This window comes from Cornus florida, unplaced genomic scaffold (genome assembly GCF_030987335.1).
Source record: "Cornus florida cultivar Cherokee Brave unplaced genomic scaffold, ASM3098733v1 CherokeeBrave_3.0.0_Hap2_Chr02, whole genome shotgun sequence".
NCBI lineage: Eukaryota > Viridiplantae > Streptophyta > Magnoliopsida > Cornales > Cornaceae > Cornus > Cornus florida.
In genome coordinates, this window is record NW_026775572.1 from 65,037,520 (window position 1) to 65,051,857 (window position 14,338).

The 14,338-nt window shown below is 36.6% G+C and overlaps 1 protein-coding gene and 2 pseudogenes across 1 annotated transcript; 1 reads left to right on the forward strand and 2 right to left on the reverse strand.

Annotated features, from left to right (window-relative positions):
- Nucleotides 1–3,217: 3,217 nt before the first annotated feature.
- Nucleotides 3,218–4,032, reverse strand: LOC132296343 (uncharacterized; annotated as a pseudogene).
- A 995-nt stretch (nt 4,033–5,027) lies between these two features.
- LOC132296344 (probable serine/threonine-protein kinase WNK4) lies at nt 5,028–6,307 on the reverse strand (annotated as a pseudogene).
- Nucleotides 6,308–8,922: 2,615 nt separating this feature from the next.
- Nucleotides 8,923–11,397, forward strand: LOC132295171 (uncharacterized). Its single transcript, XM_059793320.1, has one exon. It carries the CDS (start codon nt 9,186–9,188, stop codon nt 11,097–11,099), a length of 1,914 nt encoding a protein of 637 aa, XP_059649303.1. The 5' UTR covers nt 8,923–9,185; the 3' UTR covers nt 11,100–11,397.
- Nucleotides 11,398–14,338: the final 2,941 nt, after the last annotated feature.

Sequence of the window (14,338 nt, forward strand, 5' to 3'; positions counted from 1 at the left end):
GTCTTTGGATCAAGATAAAGTCTTCAAGCAAACCTACAAAAGGAATTTAAGTAATCTTCTTTTGGTACCCACATTTTCTTGGGTCTATGGGAGTTAGGAAAAGGTATATATGTTCCTTTAATAGCCCAAATTTCTTTTATCATGCATGGCCTAATGGGACAATGATTAATCTTTTATCCTAGCCTTTTATAAAAATTAATTGCATTTTGGACTTTGAGAGGAATTTTTAACAAAGTAGTCATTTAAAGGTTTTCTCTTTTTCAAGAAGCAAGAATCTTTGTTGTGAGGATCATATCCAAGCCCATCCTTAGCATAAGCATTTCTTTGCTTACCAAACATAAGACTTAAATTCTCTCTACCTTTTGTCAACTTAGCTAAAATCTCAATTTGATCATCAATTATGACTTTCAAGGACTCATTTTCAGAAACTAAATCAATAGATACCACTTCTTTAGCTAACTCACATTCTTTTTCCTTTTTCAATGCTTCATTTTCAAGAAGAGATTTTTCAAGCTTTTGAGAGATAATATATTTTTTTCTTTTAAGATTTGCACACTTTTGAACTATCTTACCTAATTCGTCATGCAATTCTTTAAAAGCATCAAGCAAGTAATTGTGGGCATCAACCAATTCATCATAAGTAGTTTCTAAATCAAATGAGTCATGGTTAGAGTTTACGTTATCTTCATCGGCCATGAGACAAAGATTGGCCAATTCATTGAGTTCATTATCACTTCCAGATCCATTTGAATCATCATCCTCCCATGTAACACGCATGGCTTGGGCTTTCTTTTTCCGTTTCTTTTTGTTTTTATAAGCATAGCAATCCGATTTGAAGTGCCCCGACTTTCCACAATGGAAACAAGTAGGTGACTCTCTTTTTCCTTGCTCACTTGTCGAACCATTTCTTTTGAGGTTGTTGCTCTTTTAGTAGTTCTTCATTTGAAGGACTCTTTTCACGGTTTTGGTGATAAGTGCAATTTATTCTTCTTATTCATTATCAAGAGCTTTCTCAATTTCAATCTCTTTGGTAGTGGCTTGAAGAGTTAGATCTTTCTTGTGAGTTTCTTTGTTGTCATCTCTATCATTCATCTCTAGCTCATATGCCATCAAGGAACCAATGAGTTCATCAATAGGAAGTGTGTTGAGATTTTTAGCTTCTTGGATAACGGTCTTCTTAGCTTCCCAATTCTTAGGCAAAAACCTAAGAATTTTTCTCACATTTTTGAATAATGTATATGACTTTCCAAGAGCCTTCAAAGGATTGACAATGTTAGTAAAACAAGAATACATTTCACTAATTGTTTCTTTGTTGTTCATGGTAAATAATTTATATTTATGGACAAGCATGTTCATTTTGGATTCCTTAACATGACTAGTGCCTACATAGGTAATCTCAAGTTTATCCTATATTTCTTTGGCCGTTTCATAATCCGAAACTCTATTGAATTCGTCTTTGCTTAGAGCATAATAGAGATTTGTGATAGCCGTGACATTACATTGAACGAGCCTATGCTCATTTTGGGTCCACTCATCATCGATTTTTGGAACTTTTACACCATCAACAACTTTGGTTGGAATATGGTCACCTTGTTCGGTGACTTTCCAAGCATCAATATCTAGGCCTCTTAAAAATGTTCTCATTTTGATTTCCCAATAGTTATAATCATTTCCGTCAAACTAAGGAGGTCTGTTGTTAGATTGACCTTCTTGATGAAAGTTGGCCATGATCGTTCTCTAAGATGATTATATCTTTAACTAAAGATTATGCTCTGATACCAATTGTTAAACACTAATTGACTCTAGAGGGGGGGTGAATAGAGTCAATGGCCAATTTTTCAAATTTGCAACTTTAACTTCTAATTAACAATTTTGCAATAATCAATTAAGGTAGATAAATAATTCAAAGCATAAATGTAAGAGAGATAGGGATAAGAAATTGCAAACAACGACTCGGAGATTTTAGCGAGGTTCAGAAACTCCTACTTCTCGGCTCAAGATCCCTCTTGAGACTTCCTAATCCACTAGAGCTTCTCCTTAATGGTGGAAAGCAAACCTTCACATGAAGCAAGCCCTTGTTTTTCTTTCTTGTTAGGAGAACACCCTTCTCCTAGGCTTCTTTTGGGTCACACCAACCCTTACAAGTTTGTAACTATGTTTGTAATAGAAATACAAGATTGAATCTCTCTCAAGATAGATGTACAAGTGTAAGCTTACAACTAGAGTAAATATATGAATAAAATAAAGCTCAAATCTCTAAGATGATATGAGAGAATGAATGATCAAATAAGGCCTTCAATGCTCTAGAATAAAACTCTTCAATGCTCCTCAAATTGCTCTCAATATTTATCTTTCTATAACACAAGTTGTAGCCTCTATTTATAAAAAGAGGAACACAATATAACTGTTAGAGATAAGGTGTGAATAGTCCAAGTTTGCAGGTAGCCGTTTGATTTGAAGTTGACTCTGTGTCAGTCGGCTGATGGAGTATCTTCGGTCGACCGAAAGTTTCTTGTTAGTCAGCTAATCCCCAATCGTCGGTCGGCCGAAACGATTGGTTGAAGAACCCAACTCACTGTTTTTGAAACCTCTTCTTGTCGGTCGGCTGATATATTAAATTGGTCAGCCGATGCTTTACACCTGAAGGTTCCTTTTGCTTGAAACCCTTGTCGGTCGGCTGAACCCTCATGTTTAGTCAACCGAAACGTTCGTTGGCCAAAACCCAACTCTCTGTTTCTATATCAGCCAGCTGGTGCTTCAATTCAGTAGGCCGAAAGTCCTTGAATGTGAACATCCTTCTCTGTTTCTTTATGCTGGGCTTTCAAAGTCATATTATGGACCATATATGATGCCATTTGAATCATGAAATGAGGAATGAATGATCCTAGGATATGAGCATCATAAGATTCATAAATTACTTTAACATTTAAATCTAAGGCGCTCACCAAACCTATCTACCCCATTTGAATCGCCGGTCTTGAATACTTTTCTTCTTTGTGTTTCATCTTTGAAGCTTTGGATTGAATGACTTGTCTTCTTTTATCCTTGGAGTGCATGGAATAGAACTTGCTTGGCTTATTCTAGCCTTTGATTTCTTCTCTATTTGGACTTTAAATGATTTATCTGTCATATAATTATAATGCAAATATTAGTCCTTAAAACATCATTTATGTTTTGTGATCGTCAAAATTAGTCTTAGGGTTAACAAAATACATTATTATTTTCTCCCATCTAAGAGCATAGTTGGCTCTAAATCAAGTATTGTTTGATCCTCACATAGTGTACCAATCTGGTCCTCTAGCAATGTCGCCATCACAGTCCTTGCAAGCGTCTCTTCAGGCGAACGCAACACCACAATCAACCTTTCACCCTCCACATTCCCAACATGATAGGACACATGACTAGGCTTCTCATGTGCCTCAAACTTCACCTCGTATAACAAAGATTGATAAACGTTCCCTTCTTCTAGCTCGGATGGTATGATCATATATTCCGTACTAACGCATGTCAATTTAGGACCATACATCCTGAAGGGCGGCGAATATTCGCACGTCTCCTCCTTTCACGATTTGAGCCAATCTATAATAGATCGAAACTTCTCTTCCTCGAGACCTGCAACGTGACAATGCACTATCTCCGTCACCTGTCCTAACACACCACATCCCAATGTTTCAGCATCCAATGTTAATAGTGAAAAATGTACGGCATTTCCGAAAAACCCTAACGGGATTGGCACGTGCTGCACGTGGTCCTCACGAGCTATGAAGGTCCAAAAAAAAAAAAAAAAAAAAAATGGAAGTAAGCTCTTTAGTATCTGAGTTATCATATACCACTGGTTGCCTTTGACGGCCGGCCACTGTCCGAAGTGGAGAGAAAGAATTAGGGTGATGTTGGTGATGGGCTTCGTATGAATTTTTAATTTTAGTAAAGGTAAATATATTATAAAATTTATTCGGGTGTATAAAAGAAAATGTATTTTTGTATAAAGTATAAAAAATGTTTCCATACTTGTATACAAGTGTGGGGGCAAAATCTCTCCTTCCAATTACAACCAGACACGTCACCTCGCACATTTTTTACAATATCCCCATTGGGCCGCCCACTCATGTATTTAAGAATAAATACTAAAAACAACTCATAAAAACAAATAATGTTCAACCCAAAACACTTCAAAAAGCTCATGTTATTGATTGCAAAATGACCAAAAACAATGTGAAAGCGCCATAGAAAATTAGAAACAACCAGATAGCCTAGCCAAGGCTTATGTTACCCCATATTCCCAAAGAGTAGACCTAGAGTACTACAATAAACTTAAGAAAATGTAGACTTGAATTTTAGTTTATATAATACAACCAACATTACTTCCCTATGGTTGTAAGAAATTAAAAATACACTTGGACTTAAATAAATAAATACCAATAAAAGAACTTGACATCAAATGCTCATTATCTTCTCCTTTTTCTTTTTTATTTTGAAATTTCAGTGGACAAAAAACTTAATTCGCTACTAAAAAATGCAAGACTCCAACCTCTACATTTTCCTGTAATGGGCATGTGTCCTAAATAGTTTAATAAGACAGTTACAAAGTGATAACATATTTTTTTCTAACATCTTGATCCGATTGACAGGGAAATAAAAGGCCGTAACTTAAGAAACTGAAATACATTTTTATATCAGACACCAGATCTCTAACACAGTAAAATATAGTAAAATGAAGAAATAACAACTTTTATTGAATAAAAAAAATTTGATATTGAAAAAATAATATATTTACATCAAACAAAAAATAGAATAAAACAACAGGCTTCTTCTTGATGGGCAACACTGGTGAATTCCATCAAGCACCAACATCAAGATATTGTGCTGCATGAACCAACACTGTCCACTTTAGCCAACTGAGAGAGAATATCATGCTCAATAACCGTCTTGCCCGGAAACTAAACTTGTCTGCTTTGATCATGTTAAAGTACAGGAGAATCCTCATACGAACTTTGAAATCCACTGTAATTTCCAAATGAAGTACTTTTCTAGTGAGTTAAAAGATTGAAAATCAAGCTGTCCATTAACTCCTTTAGGACAAAAAAAATCATCCTTTGACAAATTGAGTTCTTCAATGATTTCTCTAGCTATATAAAATGCAGTATCCACATCAAGGATAAACATGAACTCAAGATTCCTCACCTAACCACACAAGTTAGTGATACGCAAGGTAAACAAAACCGAGTTGTCACCAGCTTTCTTGCCTCTTAATCTAAAGTCACCTATCTCATTGGACCTCTGAAACTCTAGAGCCGCCCCATTGATAGTTTCTGTGCCACTAATAAATGAAAGATTACTATTTTTGGTGTTTATGTCCATCGAAAGAGAGTCAAAATTAGGTATGTTTACACATTTGGGTAACTGTAACTGATGACAATTGAGCTCTTTCGGATTTTCAGACGATAGGAATGGATCATTCAAGAGCTCTGCTGCAGGCACCCTCAAAGATACTAGAACTAGACATTTCTCTATGAACTGCTTGACAAAAAGGTCATTCACTCTGCCAAGAGAAGCAAGCTTTATACCAGATGTGACCTTCTTGTATATTTGTGCTAGGGATATTCACAAGTAACCATCTCTAAGATACACATACCAAATGAATATATGTTCACCAATTCATTAAATTCTTCTTCATATAGCTCTGGAGCCATGAATACAGGAGTACCAACAACACTTTGAGGTTGTAGTGTAATAGATGCCAACCCAAAGTCTCCAATTTTAATCTCTTTGCCATTTCCATTGACAAAACATTGTCACACTTCAAATCTCTATGAATGATGGGTGGATTGTGACTGTGTAGATAACATAAACCTTGGAGAATCTGTCAAGCCCAGTTCTTGATGTGCTTCAAATTGACACACTTATGCTTTATTTGGTATTGCCTCAAGCTCCCGGTACTGAACAATTCAGTGATGATGTTGAAAGTTTTGCTCTCATCATCTACCCAAAAGCTATCGCACTTGATGTTTTCATAGTTCAATAAATTCATTAATTGGACCTCGGAATGTAATCTTTCTATATCCCCTTCCAATCATCTGTAAGGTTCACTTGGCTTTAAGCAACTTCAATTTCGTTAAAACCATCAAATCCTTTATACACAGTCTTAAATGCCCCAATCCACCTCATTATACCATACAAATGGACTGTTTAGGGATTTCTCCACAACACCATCCAATATATCATCATACAATTGACTATTTGGGAATTTCTCCACAACACCATTTGATTTTGAATTTTTCTCCAAAAACCCATTCACACAACCTGCCATGGAATTTATTGCCATCAACAACAATTTTGATCCCAACAGAAAAAAACTCGCGATGATAAAGATTTTGAAACCCAAAAACAAAATCCTAACTTAGAACTAAAGGCGGTTCAGAAAATGCCTCAGAATGAACTAATTATGATTCAATAGTGGCCAATTAATCAGGAACGGATAGTCTAAACAATTTATGACTTGTTTGGTTCTACCTCATTAAAGCCCACTTTACTGCCTATATATATCTAATGAATCTCATGCAATGAGATCATCCGAAAATAGGATGGCAATTTTCTCCGACTCGCGGGTTTTTGCCTCGCCTTCATTCCTAATGGGGTGGATTTGGTGTTTCCCTAAATGGGTTTAGGACGGATATGGTAAAATAATTGAAAACTCGAAGCGGGTTTGGGGCGGGGGCGGATTTAGTAATGAACCCGCCCCGATTCTGCCTCGATTATATTTGTACCTTTTAATTTTTTTATATATAAAATATATATTTAATATTTTTAAGACTTTTGTTATTTTGCTGGAAGTGTCCGTTAATATATTAATATTTATTATTTAGTAATTTAAAAGTTGGGTCAACTTATTTATTAGCCCAATTTGAACACATTAGGCTAATTTTTTTTATACTACATAATAAAAATGGCATAACCCAACCCTGCCTGCCCCCGCCCTCCGTTCCCCATCTCCGCCCTGCAATCCCCTTCCCCATCCCCATTTAATATACACAATAATTTTTTTAATACATATTTTTTTCTTATTTTTAGAAGTATGTTTATATATGCTTAATATAATTTAGTAATATATCATAATATACAAAGGTATTTTAGTAAATGTAAACCCTAAACGGGTGAGGCTGGACAGGTTTACCCTATCCCTGTCCCTCCACTGGATTTTCAAAAATTACCCCATCCCATCCCCATTCCGGTTTGCATAAAAGGGTACCCAAACCCACTGCCATCCCTAAATTGGTGACCCTTTGGTTATACATCCAAGATAACTGGAAAAACAAAGCCCAAAAGAATGGAAAATACAATAGACAATCCCAACCCATAAATACAAATCAAATCACCTGATCTAATGGTTAATTTTAGCCATTAAAGCTGGGTATCTGTGCAACAATTCGTTAAACGAACCTTAGCAAGTAGGTAAATGGGATGGATGTTAATCCTTAATCTGATGGCCGCGAAGGAGGTTTGTAGTATGAAGGCGATATATTCCGGTCATTAAATATTGGCCAAGGCTACTCTCTGCGAAGACTTCTTCCCACGAAAGATGCACTCATCCCGATCTTCCCATGTATGGTACACCATAGCTGAGAGGCAGACTTTGCAAAATAGATGGATTTGGTGGCGAATTTGTCCTCCATCGATTGTTGATCCAAGAGATGATGATTTCCCAGTTGCAGATCAGGGAAAATAATTGGTATTTGTCTCAGACGAATCTCTAAATTGGGAAAATGAAACAATAATTGGAGAATAGATGATGATGCGATTCGGAGTATAATTTTGGCATATGACACCGATGTTATGATGATTAGCCATTGATTTATTATCTAGTGTCGGTAATCTAGATTGAACAACTCACCATAGATTGAACTTCATACGTGGGATTGTGAGAGAATGCCAAACCAGTCTATAAAAGCATATCAACTTACTTGCAAACAAGTTGCAAGGCACACTACCTTTCATCACTAACTCATCACAAACATCATTCATCCGAGAAGAAAATATTCTTCCAGCCGATGTGAGACTTATGGTCCTCGATGCATCACGCCACTTAAATTGAGACCAAATCAACTGGTTAAAAAAAAAACAAACAAACAAACAAAAAAGTAACCGAGCTACTATTAATTGTGACTATTGGCTAGTCCAAAACAACGGTTGTACAAGACCCAGAAGTCCGATCCAATAAGCCTCCAATCCCATTTCTTCTTTCAGTTGGGTTGATGCTTGAGCGGTCAATGGGGACGAACCATGAACTAACATAACTCCCATAACCTTCAGAAATACCCGATACGAAAGAATAAAAAAATTTCTTATACGGTTATACATATTTCGCTCGAATTTTAGGTCAATTGGTCAGAGCACCGCCTTATCCTGTCAAGATAAGGCAGAAGCAGCGGGTTTGAACCCGCTTAGTGCGGATGGATTAAATAAAAGCATTCTACCCTTACTTGTTGTAAGTACAAAAATTCGTTAACTTTGAAAAGCGAAAGAATAAGAACAATGCACTAATAGAAAATAATAACAATAATGCAAACAAGAAATTGAGGTTTCAAATGTGTCCTTTATTAAAGTTTTATGCCTCTATTTATTTAAGTTTTGATAAAAAAAATTAAAGTTGGATTCACATTGCTTGTTTCCCACGAGAATCTTCCATAAGTGATAGTTTCCATCTACGATTCTTCCATATAAGTCTCCTATCATTTGCAATTTGCATGAACCTTCCAGATGACGAGATTTAGATCGGGCTTAAGATAGGCTATCTTACCAATTGGGTTGAAAAATTAAACCCTTCCATATCTTTGGGCCTACTTCATCGGGCTTTCAGAGTTGGGCGGCCCAATAGGAATATTGTAAAAAATATACTACGCGATTGGTTGTAATTGTGGGATTTTCTTTTATGGAAACATGTTTTTCATTCGACGCCCATCACCAACATCGCCCTAATTCTTTCTCTCCACTTCAGACAGTGGGCGGCTGTCAAAGGCAACCAGCACCCCAGAATCGACAATAGATACAGAGTCACACACAGTTACAGACGTATTTGTTTGGTTTTAGCTTAGACACTCTGTATCTTGCGGTTCCAACCCTATCAAACGAGTCTCTGATTCATATTACAACCTCTGGTAACCGACATTCAATCGGAAAGCAAGAAAAAAATGGGTATGAAGCTGTTCGACGATAGCTCCGATGATGATGATGTGGCGAAAATATCAGAGATTGAAATCGACAAAGAGTTCGCTAGGCGTTACGAGCACAACAAGAAACGCGAGGATTTGCAGAGATTTGAAGAGCTGGAGAAGAAAGGCCTCGCCGGAGAAGAATCTGGCAGCGATAGCGAATCGTCATCGGAAGACTTCGATTTGGGTAAGAACGATGATTTGACTTTCTTTGATGCGTTAATTAGAGTTAAAAACAACGACCCAGTTATTGAAAACAAAGATGTTAAGTTGTTCGAATCTGAATTTGAATCCGATTCCGAAGAGGAGAGTGGGGAGACGGAGGAGGAAGAAGAAGGTTTAGGTCGAAGAAAGAAAGAGAAGCCCATGTACTTGAAAGATGTTACGGCGAAGCTTTTGATTGAGGAGGGTCCTGAGTTTGAAGAAAGGGATGAGAATGAGAAGGTGAAGAGCTATGCGGATGAGCAAGAGGAGTTAAAGAAGGCATTTTTGGATGCTGTCGAGGAGGCTATGGATGATGAGGAAGGAGAGTTATTGAAGGAGAAAGGGAATGAAGGTGATGAGGATGAGGGTGATAGTGATGACGGTATTGAGATTCAGAACAAGTTGGATGAGTATTTTGGTGAGGATGATAAATTGGATGAGAATGAGAAGTTTTTGAAGGATTATTTTAGAAATAAGATGTGGGTGGACGAGAGCAAGGGTCAGAATCCGTTGGATGAGGTTGTTTTTGGTGTTTCGGATGACGAGGAGGAGATTGAGAAGCAAGAGGATTACGAGAAGGATTTTAATTTTAGGTTTGAGGAGAAAGCAGGGGATAGGGTGTTGGGTCACTCAAGGTTTGTGGAGGGATCAGTGAGGAAGAAAGAGAATGCACGCAAGACACAGAGGAAGAGCAAGGAGGAGAGAATGGCACAAGCGGAGTTAGAGAGGAAGGAGGAACTGAAACGCTTGAAGAATTTGAAGAAGAAAGAGATGAATGAGAGGCTCAGAAAGATTAGGGAAACTGCAGGGCTCGGTGAAGACATGTCTTGCCCGTTGGATGTGGATGATCTTGAGAAGGAATTTGATCCTGAGGATTATGATAGAAAGATGAAGGAAGCATTTGATGATGATTACTATGAGGCAAACGATGTAGATGCTGAGTTTGGGAGCGAAGATGACAGTGAAGCTGAGAAACCCGATTTTGATAAAGAAGATGAGTTGCTTGGACTTCCGAAAGGTTGGGACGATGTGTCTGGGTCCCGTGATGGGTTCATAGCAGCCAGAGAAAGAACTTTAAAACGTAAGGTAGACAGTGGAACTAATAATGAACAGGTAGGAGGAGAAGAATTAGTGCCTGAAGATGGTAAGCAGAAGAAAAAGCAAAAAATGTCCTCTCTTGAGAAGGAGGTTCTAGAGAAAGAGTTGGAGGAGTACTATAAGTTGGACTATGAGGATACGATAGAGGACCTAAAAACAAGGTTCAAGTACAAAGAGGTCAATCCTCAAAAATTTGGACTAAGTGCTGAGGCGATCTTAATGACGGATGACAAAGAATTGAATCAGTTTGTTTCTTTGAAGAAGCTGGCTCCTTATATGGAGAAGGAATGGAAGGTGCCTCGAAGTAAGGTTCACAACCTAAAACAGAGGAATAAGCTGGTTCTTGAAGAAGAGAAATTGAATGGCCAGAAGATTGGTAAAAGGACCTCCAAAGATAATGGTCAGAGAATGACAACAGTGACAGGTGCAGCAGAACATGGTAAAGCACAACTGGAGGAATCAAATGATGACATGAGCAAGCTATCCAGACGAAGCAAGAGAAGACGTCGTCAAGCTGAATTCAAGCTATCACAGTCGAGGCTTTTGGCATATGGGAAAATCCCCTCTAAACCTAAGAATAAAAGGAAGTAGTGACGATTGGCTTTGGTTTTGGCGGATGCAGCATTGGAGGTGATCGCTTTGGTTTTGGCGGGTGCAGTATTATTGGTGATCTCTTCCATGAGAATTTTAACTTTTGTGGTAATCGTGTTATGTTTTTTTAATTGGTAGATAGATTCTTTATTAATATATCTGCAATATTTTCTTGAGACATTGGAAAATCCGGAAGGTGTTTAGAATGTTGGATGCTTTTGATTTGACAACTCCCTTCATTGTTGTTTCTAGTTTATATTTTATAGCTCCAATAACATTATGTAGCTTTTGAACTTCCCATCTTCCTCTCATCTATTTCATGTTATTAACTGTTTAAAGCATGTTTGAAAGATTATCCTATATCACCTTTGAAGCACTGTTTGTCACAATTTGTTTTGGTCACATGATTCATGATTTGATATCTTGCTGGACTTCTCAAAATTCATATATATGGAAAAGTTCGATTTCAGCCATTTAATCATTTATTGGCTGCAAAAAAAGGAACAAAAAGATGTACAAATGAAATTATATCCAAAATCGGTGCAAAAATTTGTTTTAAGGATATGTATATTTTACGTTATATATATAGATAGATAGATGGCAAGTAAAATGATTCAAACTTGTTGGCTGCTAATTATTGGTAATTTTAGTATTTTGGGGTAAGATGAATCCAATGCAGAATATATATATATATACACACATACATATATATATATATTGCCAAATATTGGAAATATTTCTTAGTATTTTGGACTAAGGTGAACCCTAACTATTGTTGAATGTTCATTAACTACAAAAATGAAACCCCCAAATGAGTCCACCTCTGCAAATGCATTTGCTTCCATTACGATGCCCTTAACTAGGGAAATGCATTCAACATTATCAGGTCGTGATAAAGTGTCATTGTTTTAGGCAATGGTAAGATGCTCACAGTGTCAATCATAGAAACAAAATTTTGACAGGGAGAGGTGTAATATTGTGCAAATAATAACATTTTGATCTGTGATAACTACCGAGTAATAACATTTTTAATGAAATAATGAGACTTGGGTTTATCTAGAGTTTTGGTGTCGCTAGCAAAGCTTTTATTCCTACAGGTCGGTCTTGTATTCTGTTAAATATTCATGCTCATGGGTAGAAATTTCTCATTTGTTCCTGCATATGGGGCTTATATTCTCGGAAAATTTCCTGCCCTATATAGAAGATATGTCCCTTGCTTTTTGGCTGCTATAACTTGTTCATATTCATGACTGCCATGAATTTTTTATCAAACCACGGAGGAAGTGATATAATAATTTTTTACTAAAAGTGTTTTCTCTCCAAATCCAGATGGGTCATGGTTGTCTACCCCCAAAGTGTCTGCTACATAAAAGGATGTAGTCAATTTTGCCTTTAAAAGAGTCAGGAAGGCATACACTTGCATTCCAGTGACAATCCTTGTTTTCATTAGTAAAGAGTTGGAACCATTTTCCTCCTTTGAGATGGCAATTTGTGGACTAGAGTCTCAAGCAATCATCTTTTTCTATATGATACAACATATAAGATACGAGTTTGTATATCTTCTCACTACTGATGTTGGGGGCCATAATTCGTAGAATTTAATTGCAATATATGGAGCTTGAATTAAAAAACTGTGGGAGAGTAAGGCTTTGCTTGGAAGTTACAAAAGACTGAAAACTGCAAAATAAGTCTGCTTGGTTTTGTTTTTCAAAAACAGTTTTTAGAAAATTGAGTTACAAGAGTCAACTTTCAGAGAACAATGAAATGGAGTTCTGGGGATTTTTAAAAACATGGAGCTACCGTTTTGAAAACACGGTGAAGCCTTTTTATTTAAAAAGGCGGAGCAGCAGTCCTCTCGTTTATAACTTTATAAACCCCCATCAGCTGCCAAAGGTTTTTTGTTCTTACCTATATCTCCAGATTCTCCTCAGCCACACAAGATTTTTCTTTCTGAAGATCCCTCCCTCAGATTTCTTAAAGCCATACAAGATTGGCGCTGCTTCTCTCACAATTGTCACTCGCTGTTCAGGTAGAACTCTCTAACTGCCTCTCTTACTCTCTCTGAAGAGCTCTCTCTCAGATATCTTCAAGCCATACATGATCTGCGCTTCTTTTCTACCATTGGATCACTGATTATTTATTCTAGTAAAAAAAATTGTTGATTACTGATTATTTATTGTATATCACTTCTTTGAGAGGAAGTTTCATATTTTTTAAGAAACAATGTTAAGAGATTATCCGAATTGTATTTCCCTGTTAAACCCTGGGTATCTGTTTGGTGTGGTCTTCCATAATGATTAAGAGATGATCCAGTTGTGGTACATGGAGGTTTGTTGCTCAGAATCCATACTTATTCTCTAAAATTTCTCTGACGTAAAAGGGTAGAAGTTTGTAACTGTGGAGCTGATTAATTTGATTACACTCCAAATTGATTTATTGTCACTTAAAATCATTTAATTTTTCTATTTATGTAGCCCCAGTGACAATCAATTTAATTTTTTCCAATTGGAAAATGAGTGTAAGGAACCAATTTGTTTGTTTATTTATTTTTGCCTAAATAATTTGTTATCATTTATTTTGGGTTTATCTAGTTATAGAGAAATTTCATTGAATATTTACTATATCAAAATGTTATGTCCAACACAAAGTTGTATTGAAGTCGAGCACTTCGACAATTCATAAATAGTGACATTGTAGCAACAGTTTGGTGGAGACTATAAATGAGGTCATTACATGTCCTTAGATAAATGAGATGAAATAATTCTATATATACCACTTCTGGAGATGGTTTCAGTAAATTTTCCCTCCAAGGTTTGCCTATAATAAGGTCAAACTCATTTAAGGCTTTTTTTTATGATGACCACTAATGAATTTGGTAGAAGGAAATTTGAGCGTATATAGTTTTTGAGTGTAGCAATTTTGATTTACTTACTATTTCCGTTTGAAGCTTATATTTGAATAGAGACTGCAGCACATGCAATGTTAAACAAGATACTTTGGTCATGGTTAATTGGATTGATTTTGACGGTGCTGATTGATTTTGATGGTGCTGAGGCGAATTTGCGAGTGTGATCGGGATGTGAGGAGTGACTTGTGGAAGAAGGGGGGGACTTCAAGTTGACTACAAAGGTTCGGGCTTTTCTTGGTTTTTGGTTTGCTTCATTACGCTTGTTTGGTTGCTTAGAAACTGTGTTATAGAGGAAAAGAACTGAATATTTAAGTCTTTGTTTTATTGTTTA

Coding starts and splice junctions, on each gene's coding strand:
- LOC132295171 (XM_059793320.1), top strand. CDS start 9,186: ATGGGTATGAAGCTGTTCGACGATAGCTCCGATGATGATGATGTGGCG.